The sequence below is a fragment of the Monodelphis domestica genome, chromosome 4, assembly GCF_027887165.1.
Source record: "Monodelphis domestica isolate mMonDom1 chromosome 4, mMonDom1.pri, whole genome shotgun sequence".
NCBI classification, from domain to species: Eukaryota; Metazoa; Chordata; class Mammalia; order Didelphimorphia; family Didelphidae; genus Monodelphis; species Monodelphis domestica.
The window spans coordinates 300,191,315-300,203,743 of NC_077230.1; the positions used below are offsets into that span (position 1 = coordinate 300,191,315).

Below are 12,429 nucleotides of genomic sequence, written 5' to 3' on the forward strand. Positions count from 1 at the left end.
GTAGGACACATGCCCGCTTCAGAACACGCCTCAGGCCCAGGAGAGCCTCCGGTCCCCTCCCCATAGTCCCTGGGAAGAGCTAGGCGTGGGAGCCTATGATCCCCGAATCTCCCTCAGAACGCTCCGAACCTCTTCTTCCTTCCTGGCCCGGTCTGACGCATTTCCGGCGGATGCCGGGTGGGGCGAAGGGGAAGGAGGCTCTCAGCGGAAACGGAAGTGGACGCGAAACGGACTGCATTGAGGTTTAGAGCGGTGGCGGCTGGTGGTCCTATCGAAGATGGTGAGTGTAGCGGCTGCCGCGCGCTGGAGTGGGCCCTGAACCTCCCGAGAGGCTTGGGACAATGGTCTTGGCCCCGACGGCCCGCTCGGTGGCTCTGCTCTTCGTGTCCGCCCCGAAGGATCGCGGGATGTGGCCGGGACTCTGCCGAGTCATAGGGAAGAGGAGGAGCGGCTGCCTTAGCTTTGGCCTCCGCACCGACACGGCCTGCGCCCTCCTTTCCCCCCCTATTGGCGACTTCAAGCTGGGAAGGCAAAAATGAAAGTGAAATGTGAGACGGAGAGGTGGTGCAGTAGGTAGAGCTCTGGACCTGGAGTCAGGAAGGCCCGAGGAGTTCAAATGTAGCCACAGACAACTTAGTGACTACATGATTCAGGACACATCACTTGATTTCTATTTGCCTCAGTTTCCCCATTTGTAAAATGGATATAATAATAGCACTAACCTGGTAATGTTGCAAGAATCAAATGAGATGATTACTTGTGAAGTACCCAGATTTAGCACTGTGTCTGGCACATAGTAAACGTTATAGGAATATATTGGCAATAGCATTATTATTAAATGTTCTGTCCCTTTTTTCCTTAGTCTTGTACTTTTCCTGGGGGTGGGGGATGGGGAAGAGAACCTCTCAAACTTCCTCCTTCCCGTTGGTTGTGACTATAGAAAGGAAGGGGAATTTGGAAGAGATAAAATAATAGGATTTGACGCCTAACTAGATATGAGAAATGAAAGGGAGAGGTATCAACTCAATTTCAGTCCTAGGTAACTGGGAAAATGATATGGACAGAGGAACTGGACAGCTCTAGGCAATGGAGAACCATTGAAGTTCAGCAAGATGTCCATTAAAAAGGTCCCCTGAGGGCAGCACCTAGGTGTCTCAGTGGATTGAGAGCCAGACCTAGAGATGGGAGATCCTAGGTTCAAATCTGGATTCAGATACTTCCTTACTATATGACCTTGGACAGGTCACTTAACCCTCATTGCCTAACTGTTAGCACTCAAATACCTTGTATCCAAAAATCAGTATTGATTCCAAGACTGAAGTTAAGGGTTAAATAAAATTGCCTACATTTTCAGTTTTTATATGAAGTTTTTGTGTATACTAGAATTTATGGAGCTATTTAAGGGAGGAGAAACAATATATATAAGATTGAATTTAGGGCATACTAATAGTATAAAAAAAAATATGGGCTCAAATCCTACCCCTACCACAGGAAAGCTATTTGATTTTGGGTGCTGTCTTAGTCAACTAAGGCTTATACATTACTCTCATGTTGCCATCTTTTCCAGGGGAAAGAAATCACTCGCATTAGGGCATCACAGATCTTGTTTAAAAAAAAAACAAAACAAAAAAACCCACTATTAACCTAATTTTTAAAACATTTAAATATTATAAATGACATTTATAGGGCATAATCAGAACTATTAACTCAATAATAGAATGCCAACCAGACTTAATCCAGTTTATCAATAGATTCAGAAAATATTTCTCCTAAAATTACATGAACATGGCATTAAAGCAACAAATAATTTAAAGATAAATTTTGTGTTATTGCCTGTAATGAAAATTAATTACATTATACAGTATAACTTTGTATATTTTATACTACTGTATACTTCTAATCATTTTTAACAGTTACCACCTTCACCTTTTTAGAAACAACACATAAATTTACTTACTGCTAATTTAATAACAACTTACCATTTTCATTTTGCAGAATACCAGAGGACTTGGATCTCAACTAAAGGACAGTATTCCAGTATCAGAACTTTCAGCTAGTGGTCCTTTTGAAAACCATGATATTCTTCGGAGAGGGTATGTCAGTAGTATTAAGTTGGTTATATTGTAATGAAATTATTAAAATAGAGCCTCAACAAGAAGTTTGAGTTCAGTTAAAGAGGAAGTGGAAAGAAATAAATGGTCAAGAGAGACATTTGTAGGAAAGATTTTAAAGAGTTTTTGGATTAATTGAATGCATATAGTAGGAGGAGAGTGAAAAATAACTCCAAAATTTTGAGCTAGTTATTTGGAAGAATGATGGCACTTCACATGGGAAAATCTAAGGAGGTCAAAAAAGCAGGTTAGCTATTCATTCATAGCTCAGATTTAAATGAATCTTATGTCTCATTGCAGTTTATCTTTTGATTCTCCACATTGGTGGAAAGAAAAATGTAAAATTTACATGGTATAGGTGATTGGAGATGCCTATTATCTAGTAATGTAGCCATAGCTTTGTTGTAGCAAGAAATAATTATAGGGCTGAGGAATTTTTCCACATGGTTAAAGCATGAAGATGGAAAAAATACATGTAAAAATATATAGACCTTTTTATAGATTTTAGTTTGTAAAATACCACATTAAAAAAAGAACTAAAAGCTTAATCAGTTTCTTATTTAAAATAATGTTATATAACTCAGTACTTTTTTTTGGGCAAGATGTCAAATCATATGGGTAGTTGAAAAGTGTATTATGCGTTCATATTAAATATATCCTCTTATTACAAGTGGGGGGATCTTGTACCAATTTTTCAGTTTAAGTTGTTTTCTTGCGGTATTATATGTTTGAGCGTCAGAAATGTATTTTTTAAAATAACAAGAGTTAAATGTTATTTTGAATTTTGCACGCTCTGACTGGTTTAATCTCTTTTCTATATCTGTTTTCAGTTTCTCTTCTGTCAAAAATGAACTTTTGCCTAGTCACCCTCTTGAATTGTCAGAAAAAAATGTAAGTATTTAAATTCTTGATTCTCTTATTATTATAAAATTCACCTATTGTCACTTAATTTATTATATAATTGTACTAAAGCATCTCCACTGCTAAAGAATGGTTAAAAATATTAGGTACTTAACATGTGATCAATACTGGTGATTAAGAAAAAGGCAAAACACAGTCATTGGACTCAAAAAGAGCCCACGTTCAATGGAGGGTAAGGGCATGGAATGGGGAGATGGGGAGGAATGTATATAACTATATGTAAGATATATAGATATCTACAGAGTAGATTGAAAGTATCGGCAGAAGGCACTGTGGGGGAAGTGATGGAAAGATGGGAAAGCCTCTTTTATATATATAAGATTCAATTTCATCTGAGTCTTTAGAAGCCAAAATAGCTAAGAGGCAGAGGTGAAAAGGCAGAGCATTCCCGACAACATAGAGGTGGGAGTTAGTGTTATATGTGAGAAGCAAGTAAGCCAGAAAAAATGGATTGTAATGTACATGGGGGCAGGAGTGGGGGATGATTAGAAGTTTAGGAAGAAGTCAGGTATAGAAGAGCTTTAAACGCCAAAAGAATTTATATTTGACCCTGAAGGTACTAGAGAATTACTAGTGCTCATTGAACAATGAGGGAGTGACATGGTCAGACCTGTGCTTTAGGAAAATCACTTTGGCTGCAGAATGGTTAATGTTTTGGAGTCGGGAAAGACTTGAAGAAGGAAGACCAATTAGAAGGTAATTGCAGTAGTCTAGGTGAGAGGTGATGTGGGCCTATTCTAGAATGTGAGATCCTGTAGGAGCTATGGAAGTGAAAATAAGGTGAGAAAGTCAAGAGATCACCCCATGTTGCCATTGGTCCTCTTAGAAAATGATGGAAGAACGAACAATAGGGAGAGAAGACAACATGCATAAAAGATGTTATAAAGGTAGAAATGACAAGTTCTAACAACATTGGATATATGGAGTGAGAGAGTAGAGTTGAAGAAGATTTGGAAATTGTGATCCTAGATACTTGGGAAATGGTGATTCCATTGACAATGGTAATGGGTAGAAAAAAAAATTGGAAAGAGGGAGTATTTCAGAGAGAAAGATAATATTTTCAACAGGTTTAGGTTTTTTGAGGTTTGTATGGACGCTTAGTTTAAGATACCCAAAAGGCAGTTGGTAATGTGGGAAAGGAACTCAGGGAAGAGGAGGCTGAATATATAGATCTGGGAACCTAATGCATAGAAATGATCATTAAACTTTTTGGAGCTAAGGAAATTACCAAATGAGAGAGTGTAGAGAAGTAGAGGCCTAGGTAAGAACCTTGAGGGACACCCATGACTTGATATGACTTGAATAATAGCCTGAGAAGATGTTGTCAGACTAAATTAGGAAGAAAACAGTGTCATAGAAACCTAGAGAATAGAATGTCCAGGAAGGAAGGGTGATAAGGGAGTTTTATAAGTGAATTGATAAATTTTCTGAATTGTTAGCACAATATTGCATTGATGCTCACTTCCTACTGAGTTATTCTTTGCTGACTTCACTTTAATAATCATCCTTTTATTCAACATTAAGTACCTATTTTGGAATTGTGATAGGAATAAAAACTAAATCCTATTATTAATCTAGGAAATACTTAGAAGAATTTTTCTACCATGCAAATTGGTACTTACCTGAAACTTAATTTTAGAGAGTTGCCTAGAGCATTGAGAGTTTAAATGATTTTCCCAGGGTCTCATAGTCAGTCCACAGGTATATACAGTGATTCCCTCACTTTTCTGTGGGAGTTATTTATGTTCCAGAGACGCCTGTGATAGGTGGAAATCTGCAAAGTAGTGGAAGAGCAAACAGACCACAGTGCTGTGGTTGGTCACCTTTTATTCCATCAGCCAATAGTGTGCAGTCTCATGTTGGCAAACTTGTGCACCCAGTAGTGACACGTACTACATTTCTGTTGTGTACAGTATGGTATTCATCTGCAGAATCCCATGATAGAGTGAAAACTCTGTAATACAGAATTAGATTTTTTTTTTCAAAACCCATGATAATGAAGCCACAATTAGTGAACTACAATATAGTGAGGGACAACTATATGCCAAATTGTCCATGTTAAAGGTGAGCTAGAAATCTAGGTTTTCTGGCTGCAAAACCAGCTCTCTATTACCTTTGTTATTCTGCTTTTCTGGGATTGCAAAGTTAAAAATGTAACAACTTCTGCATTTGAGAAGCTTATATTGGTTGGTAGTCAAGGTTTATGTCTGTTCTTGTAATTTTTTTCTCCTCACAGAGCTTAATCTACCATCCCAACTTTAACTGTAATTTTCTATTGATGAGTCTAACACATATCTGTCTACTTGTGTTTTTTTCTACTGAGATCCTCTTTTAACTCTTTAGCTACCTGCTGGATAAAAACCACATGGTATCATCTCAAAACCAGCATGTCTAAAGCTAAAGTCATATTACCCCCCACCCTCCCCAAACAAATCAATATTTGATGGCCAACGCTGTCTTTTTGGATTTAGATAGTTTGGTTCAATATCCCAGCTTTATAGCAACCTATTTGGGCTTGTACTATTTTGAGACTGCCCTTAAGAACTCAGGGCCACCTCTATGCCACAATGAGACTTTTGAATGGAATGGTATGATATAACAGTGCCAGGCACATATCATACACTTAGGAAATAGCTATATATTTCAAACAATAGAAATATAATGGCTTGATAAAGGCAAGTCCCTCTATACTTTTCAGACCACACATCTGGAGTATTTGTGTGGGAGCTTTGGTAACCACATTTTACAAACTCAAGAATAAAACCAAAAGGAAGTGATTAGGATGATGAAGAAACTGGAAACCATCACATAAAAAATAGCTGAAAGAACTTGAGAGATTTAATTTGGAAAAAAGAAGACTAAGGCAGGAATGTGATAACTATCTTCAACTAAATGAAGGACTGTCTTATGACAGAGTAAGTAGACTGGCTTATTTCAGAAATAAGAATTGGAACCTACAATAGGAATGTCTGGGGGATCTTCAATTAAAATTGTCCAACCATGGAAGAAAATAACTTGAAATTACTGAACTTCCTTCACCAAGAGTGCTTGGCTAGAGGGTGGGGTGATCATTTATCAAGACTGCTGTGTGAAAGATTTCTTAATTAGGTAGATTATGTTAGATAACTTTCTGGTCCCTTCAAACTTTAATTCAATAATCCATGCCTCATCAATGCAGGAGACCCCTAATTGATCTCTCCTGGTTTTTGGTATCTCATCATTTGAATTAATGCTGCTTAATGTAGGAACTCTTTCCACTAGCACAGAAAGGAACTTTTCTATGACTCATGAAGTTCTAGGTACTTGCCTGAGGCAAAGAAGTTAAATGACTTGTCCAGAATCACATAGCTAGTGTCCGAGGTGATATTTGAAATTGACTATTCCTGATTCTGAGCTGAGGCATTGTTTACTGTATCAAGATACTGCTACATAATGCATATTTACATACAATATGGGACTGCATTTTTGTTAAATGTTTTTGGCTCTTCTCAATTTTGATTATAAGCTCTTGAGGACAGATACTATATATGTCCTCTTCATCACTTAGCATAATATTGCATATATTAGGTTCTCAGTAGATATTTGTTATTAATATCATTTGCTAGCCTTTCAATGGTAGATGTAATCTTGAAAAATTTTGTGTGAATCAAAGTTTTCAGAGTAAAAACCAATACATATACCATCAATAAGAGTTTTGTATTTTAAGGAATCTAGTAATTGGATTATTTTAAAAATTGATTCCCTTAAATTAAAACCTGTGACCTTGATTATTAAATTCCAAAGATTCCCTTTAGAACCATGTTTCACAATTGTAATATATCCAGTTTTAGAATTCTAAAGACTATATGTTGTTTTGGCCTTTACTGCATTTCTATGGAATCACAAGGAATTTCCTAAGAAGGCAATAATCTTTGTGATTATATTTTTTCAAAAAATTGCTTTGTCCAGGACACTGATTATTATTTGGGTACAAAATTTCCTAATGTTATTGTAGTTTCAAAATGGATAACATTTGCAAAATGTTTTTTGACCAATTTTATTTTTCTAAAATTCATCTGAACCTATAATCCATTTCCAGATGTATGGAATGCTTCTAATTTGATGAATACATGTCTAGAATCTAAACTAGAGAACCTACCACATTGACTTTTACTCTGTTAATGTGTTTGTATTTTGTCTTTACAGTATAATACCTGGCACATAGTAGGTATTTGACAATTGGTTGTTGAGTGGATAAAGGAATAAATGAATGTTTCTGGAAGTAGTAGAAATGTCTTTATGTAATACAAATTTGTATTTGATAGAGAAAAGAAGTTGCTATTTGGAAAACACATGCATAATCATTTTTAACAACTTCAAAAATTAGCTGTAATTTAAACACAGTTAAATAGATAAGAAGGTATATCCTTTTGTGAAATTGTCATTTATTCACTACCTAGAAACTAATTTTTTTCCCTCTCAAATTAACTTGCTAAGTATCAAATATAATACTTTAGATGGTGGGGGGCAGGGAGGATTGTGGAAGTTTTATGATGGCCTTGGGCAACAGTCCTCGCTTGCATATGAAAATAATTCATAAATGTGAACAAAACCCAAATTTTACTAGCTTTGTAGATCACAGTTTCATCTAATGCCTTTGCCTAAAGTGAGACTATAACTTCATTTCTGCCAATTAAATATACCTATTTGTCCGTGTGTGTATAATATTTAAAATTTTTTAAAGGATTAAAATAATTATTTAGCAATTTAATTTATGGTGAATGATATATTTAATTCAAATAGGATTTCACACTCACTGATGTCTCTTGAAAATAGACGTGGACAATGTTTTAAAATGCTTGTCTTTGATAGTTCCAGCTCAATCAAGATAAAATGAATTTTTCCACACTGAGAAATATCCAAGGTCTATATGCTCCCCTGAAGTTGCAGATGGAATTCAAGGCAGTGAAGCAGGTAGGTTTGTTTTTCTCAGAAGTGGATGTTCTGCCCTGGTTATTCTTTGAAAGAGTTGAAAATTAAGTTATTTCATATCCAACATGTATTTCTTCCCTGAGCAGTACAAGCTGCTTAACTATTGAAAATTGTTATACCTGAATTTTTTTTCCATTTGAATTATTTAGTCAATTTAGAACATTATTCCTTGGTTACAATAATCACATTATTTCCCTCCCTCCCCTCTACCCACACATCCCACAGCCCCTGCGCAATTTCATTGGGTATTACTTGTGTCCTTGATCAGAATCTATTTCCATATTGTTGATGTTTGCACTAGGATGTTCATTTAGAGTCTACATCCCTAGCCATATCACCTCGGTCCGTGTTTTTAAGCAGTTGTTTTCCTTCGGTGTTTTTACTCCCATAGTGTTTCCTCTGGATGTGGGTAGCGGTTTTTCTCGTGGATTCCTCCTAGTTGTTCAGGATCATTGCATTGCCACTAATGGAGAAGTCCATTACATTAGATTGTACCACAATGTATCAGTCTCTGTGTACAATGTTTTCCTGGTTCTGCTCCTCTCACTCAGCATCAATTCCTGGAGGTCGTCCAGTTCACATGGAATTCCTCCACTTTATTATTCCTTTTAGCACAATAGTATTCCATCACCAACATATACCACAATTTGTTCAGCCATTCCCCAATTGATGGGCATCCCCTCATTTTCCAATTTTTTGCCACCACAAAGAGTGCAGCTATGAATATTCTTGTATAAGTTTTTTTCCTTATTATCTCTTGGGGATACAAACCCAGCAGTGCTATGGCTGGATCAAAGGGCAGACAATCTTTTATCGCCCTTTGGGCATAGTTCCAAATTGCCCTCCAGAATGGTTGGATCAATTCACAACTCCACCAGCAATGAATTAATGTCCCTACTTTGCCACATCCCCTCCAGCATTCATTACTTTCCTTTGCTGTCATGTTAGCCATTCTGCTAGGTGTGAGGTGATACCTCAGAGTTGTTTTGATTTGCATCTCTCTGATTATAAGAGATTTAGAACACTTTTTCATGTGCTTATTGATAGTTTTGCTTTCTTTAACTGAAAATTGCCTATTCATGTCCCTTGCCCATTTATCAATTGGAGAATGGCTTGATTTTTTTTTACAATTGGTTTAGCTCTTTGTAAATTTGAGTAATTAGACTATATCTGAATTTTTAATGTGCCTTCTGCTGATAAATATCTTGAGGTCAGATTTGAACCCAGGACCTCCCGACTTCAGACCTAGCTCTTTGTTCACTGAACCAAAGAATGGTCCCTTATTTCCTCTCTTGTGACATTATATTCCTTGGTTCCTATTTTCCTTACCATTTCCATTCCATTCTTATTTCCCATCACCAAAGCTTGGTGTTCATACTTATAAGCAGCCTATGTTGAGGCACCCATAGTTTCTCTTGCCTTCAGCCCTTTGCCACTAGGGATACTCATAGGGGAAAGGGAGTAGAGTGGTATTAAAAGCTGATGGGATTTTAGAGACACCTAGTCAAATTTATTTTTGTTTAATGTTTAAAAGGTTCATAGTATCTTAGAAAATTGTCAATATCCATTCTTATTAAATATAATAGGGAGCTAGCAAAAAAAGGAAAATTGGGGGGAAATTGATTTTGCTACATTTAAAAATTAGTCATTTTTTACTAGCAAATAGCCATTTGCTATTTATGCCTCATTGCCAAATTGCACAATAACAATTGTGTAAATCATTAAATATGCCTGCTTTAGCTTTTCTAACTCCTAATTACAGGCATGAACCAAGTTCATGCATGTTCATTCCTTCATTGTTTTTTGTGGTTGTCCGTTCACAAATTAAATAGTAAAAAGATCATTAGTTCTAAGCTGCAACATCCCTTAAAGGCTTATATACACCTTTTATACATTTAAGGGTGCAAAACAACATGCCTATCAGCAAGTGACATTTTGACTAAAGATAATAGCATTTGCACACACTTTTTTTTCCCAGAATTTGCATGATGATAGTATTTCATTTTCATCATGTAAATATCAATTGTCAAGTCAGACTGATAGAGAAAAAGGAGAGTCAGCCTTGATGATGGGTAACTTATAAATAAGTAACTACAGTTTTATGTTTTATTACTTATCCTACTATCAAAGTATAATTGTGAAATTTTTTTAAAAGACTTGATTTTTCTCAACTGTTTATTCAAGTCTTTATTTTAGAAACAATTTGGCATATTTTTAGCTTTCGTTTATTTAGCAAAATTAAGCACCAATGAATTACAGTGAAGGAGATAGTGCACCTTAAATCAGTATTTTACTTGACAGGTTATAGAACTTTTCAAATGTATTATGAAGAATAGGAGCATTTAATGTATAACTGAAATTTTTCTTGTGTCAGAATAATTTTCATTTTGTTTTATATTTTTCCTCTTCACACTGTGACTTTTACAGGTCCAGCGTCTTCCATTTCTTCAGAGCTCAAACCTCTCCCTGGATATTTTGAGGGGTAATGATGAGAGTATTGGATTTGAAGATATTCTTAATGGTCAGTATATTGTCATATATACCTGAGATTAAAAAACTAAATGAATTTTTACTGTTTTTAAAAGTTATTCAGTCTGTGTTCATTTCTGTCATGTGCATTTTCATTATAATAATCATTAAGTGATACTCTTAGATACGTCATGTGGCTAGCAACAGAATTAATGAATGTTAACAAGTAAAACAACATAGGAATAAATGCATAAAATTCTTTTTAAAAACAAAAACTTTTCTTCTTAATGATTTTCTGAATTTCTATAGATGCAACATGGAGTATAGGGTATGGCATTTTTGCCAAAATTCTCCATTGTTAGTGCATTTAAATGTCTTTTGTCTAAGAACAATGTAGGCAGCATCCTCTACTGTTTCTGGGCCCAAGGAGAATAAACAAATATGATTACAACCATATTACTTCTGTGCACAGTGCTCCCAGTGGTTCTATAGAAACAGACAAAATGAATTCTAATTGGATTGCATCAGTTTTTACTTTGCTGCTGATATCCGGTGAGGAAGTGCTGTGGACACAACAACAGCAAGTTTAATGATCCTTCTCTTTGAGAATCTTCCCTACAGGAATTTCTTAAAAGCAGGAAAAACTAAGGTCTCAGACTCTGTTAAGCTTCTTATTACAATGAAGGAAGAAAGTTTAGTTCTACTTTTCTAATGATTTCCTTAATTATGAGTATTTTTAAGTTATGAGAGTATTTAAAACTCCATTGTATTGTGATTTGAAGTCTGAGTGATTACTATTAGTATCCATGTAACTTAAGATTTATTTCCATTAGCCTGAATACAATGTAAAATGTGTAAGTTATAATGAATAAATTTATAGGAAACAAATGTAGAATTTTTCTGCAGTGTGTTTAAGTTGGGAGAGTCAGTCATGGTGATAACCCAGGGTCACTTCTTTTGTAGTCCTACTTCAATGCTTTTGTATGGAAGTGACACCAGGTTTATGACAGTATTGTGCTATATGGTAGAAGGAGTCTTAGGTTGGAAGTCAGAAGACCCAGGCTTAAATTCCACTTCTTATATTTACTAGCTATGTGACATTGGGCAAGTGCTCCAGACTATTGCCCACATGAGGGAATTGGAAAGAATGCTGCATTTGAAGTCAGAAGACTTGAATGCAAATCTTGACTCTTGGACAATCACCCTCTCTGGGGCTTTATTTTCTTCATCTATAAAGTGAGGGATTGTGTTGGACTAAATGTTCTCTGGTCTCAATTATAGCATGCAGTGCAAGTTCAACTTTATATTTCTGGGGTATAATGATATTCAATTTGAAGTTTATTCAATTTACTTAGGTGAGAAAGCTTTTCAGATGGTAGTTGATAAATAATATATGTTAAATTCCTCATTTTTAGGGCATTTAGATAGAAATCATGGAAATATTAAGAGCCCTTCCAGCTCTAAATCTCTTTAAGTGCTTACTTTCACAACTTGATTTACAATTTAGCTTCCTTCCAGTATTGACAGTATTAGCAGAGAGTTTACTATTTCATTGGGGAAATAGGACATTCACTTGTAACAAGAAAGTGTTTTTAAAAAATTCTCAACAAGAAGCTCAACAAACGCTGAGTGTCTGTTATAATAGATGACACTGTCATAATGATTAGTGATCAGTGTTTAGATTTTTAGAGAAAATTTTGGGAAGTAGCAGAAGAAAGGATGTGGGAACGTTTCATTTTGGTGCGTTTTGAGGCTACATTAATGATTGATTTTTCATTGTTTTTTAGATCCGTCGCAGAGTGAAATAATGGGAGAACCACACATGATGGTGGAATACAAACTTGGCTTACTGTAACAGAAATATGTTGCTAATTAAAATGGAATGGCATCCTGTTTATAATTATCTTTTTATTATGATTTGATGTGTACAACATTAAAAGTACTGATATTTACATAA

General features: G+C 35.6%; 1 protein-coding gene across 1 annotated transcript; it reads left to right on the top strand.

Annotated features, from left to right (window-relative positions):
• Positions 1-154: 154 nt before the first annotated feature.
• POMP (proteasome maturation protein) lies at positions 155-12,429 on the top strand. Its single transcript, XM_007495263.3, has 6 exons — positions 155-280; positions 1,996-2,093; positions 2,942-3,002; positions 7,884-7,985; positions 10,431-10,524; positions 12,260-12,429. Exons 1-6 carry the CDS (start codon positions 278-280, stop codon positions 12,325-12,327), a joined length of 426 nt encoding a protein of 141 aa, XP_007495325.1. The 5' UTR covers positions 155-277; the 3' UTR covers positions 12,328-12,429.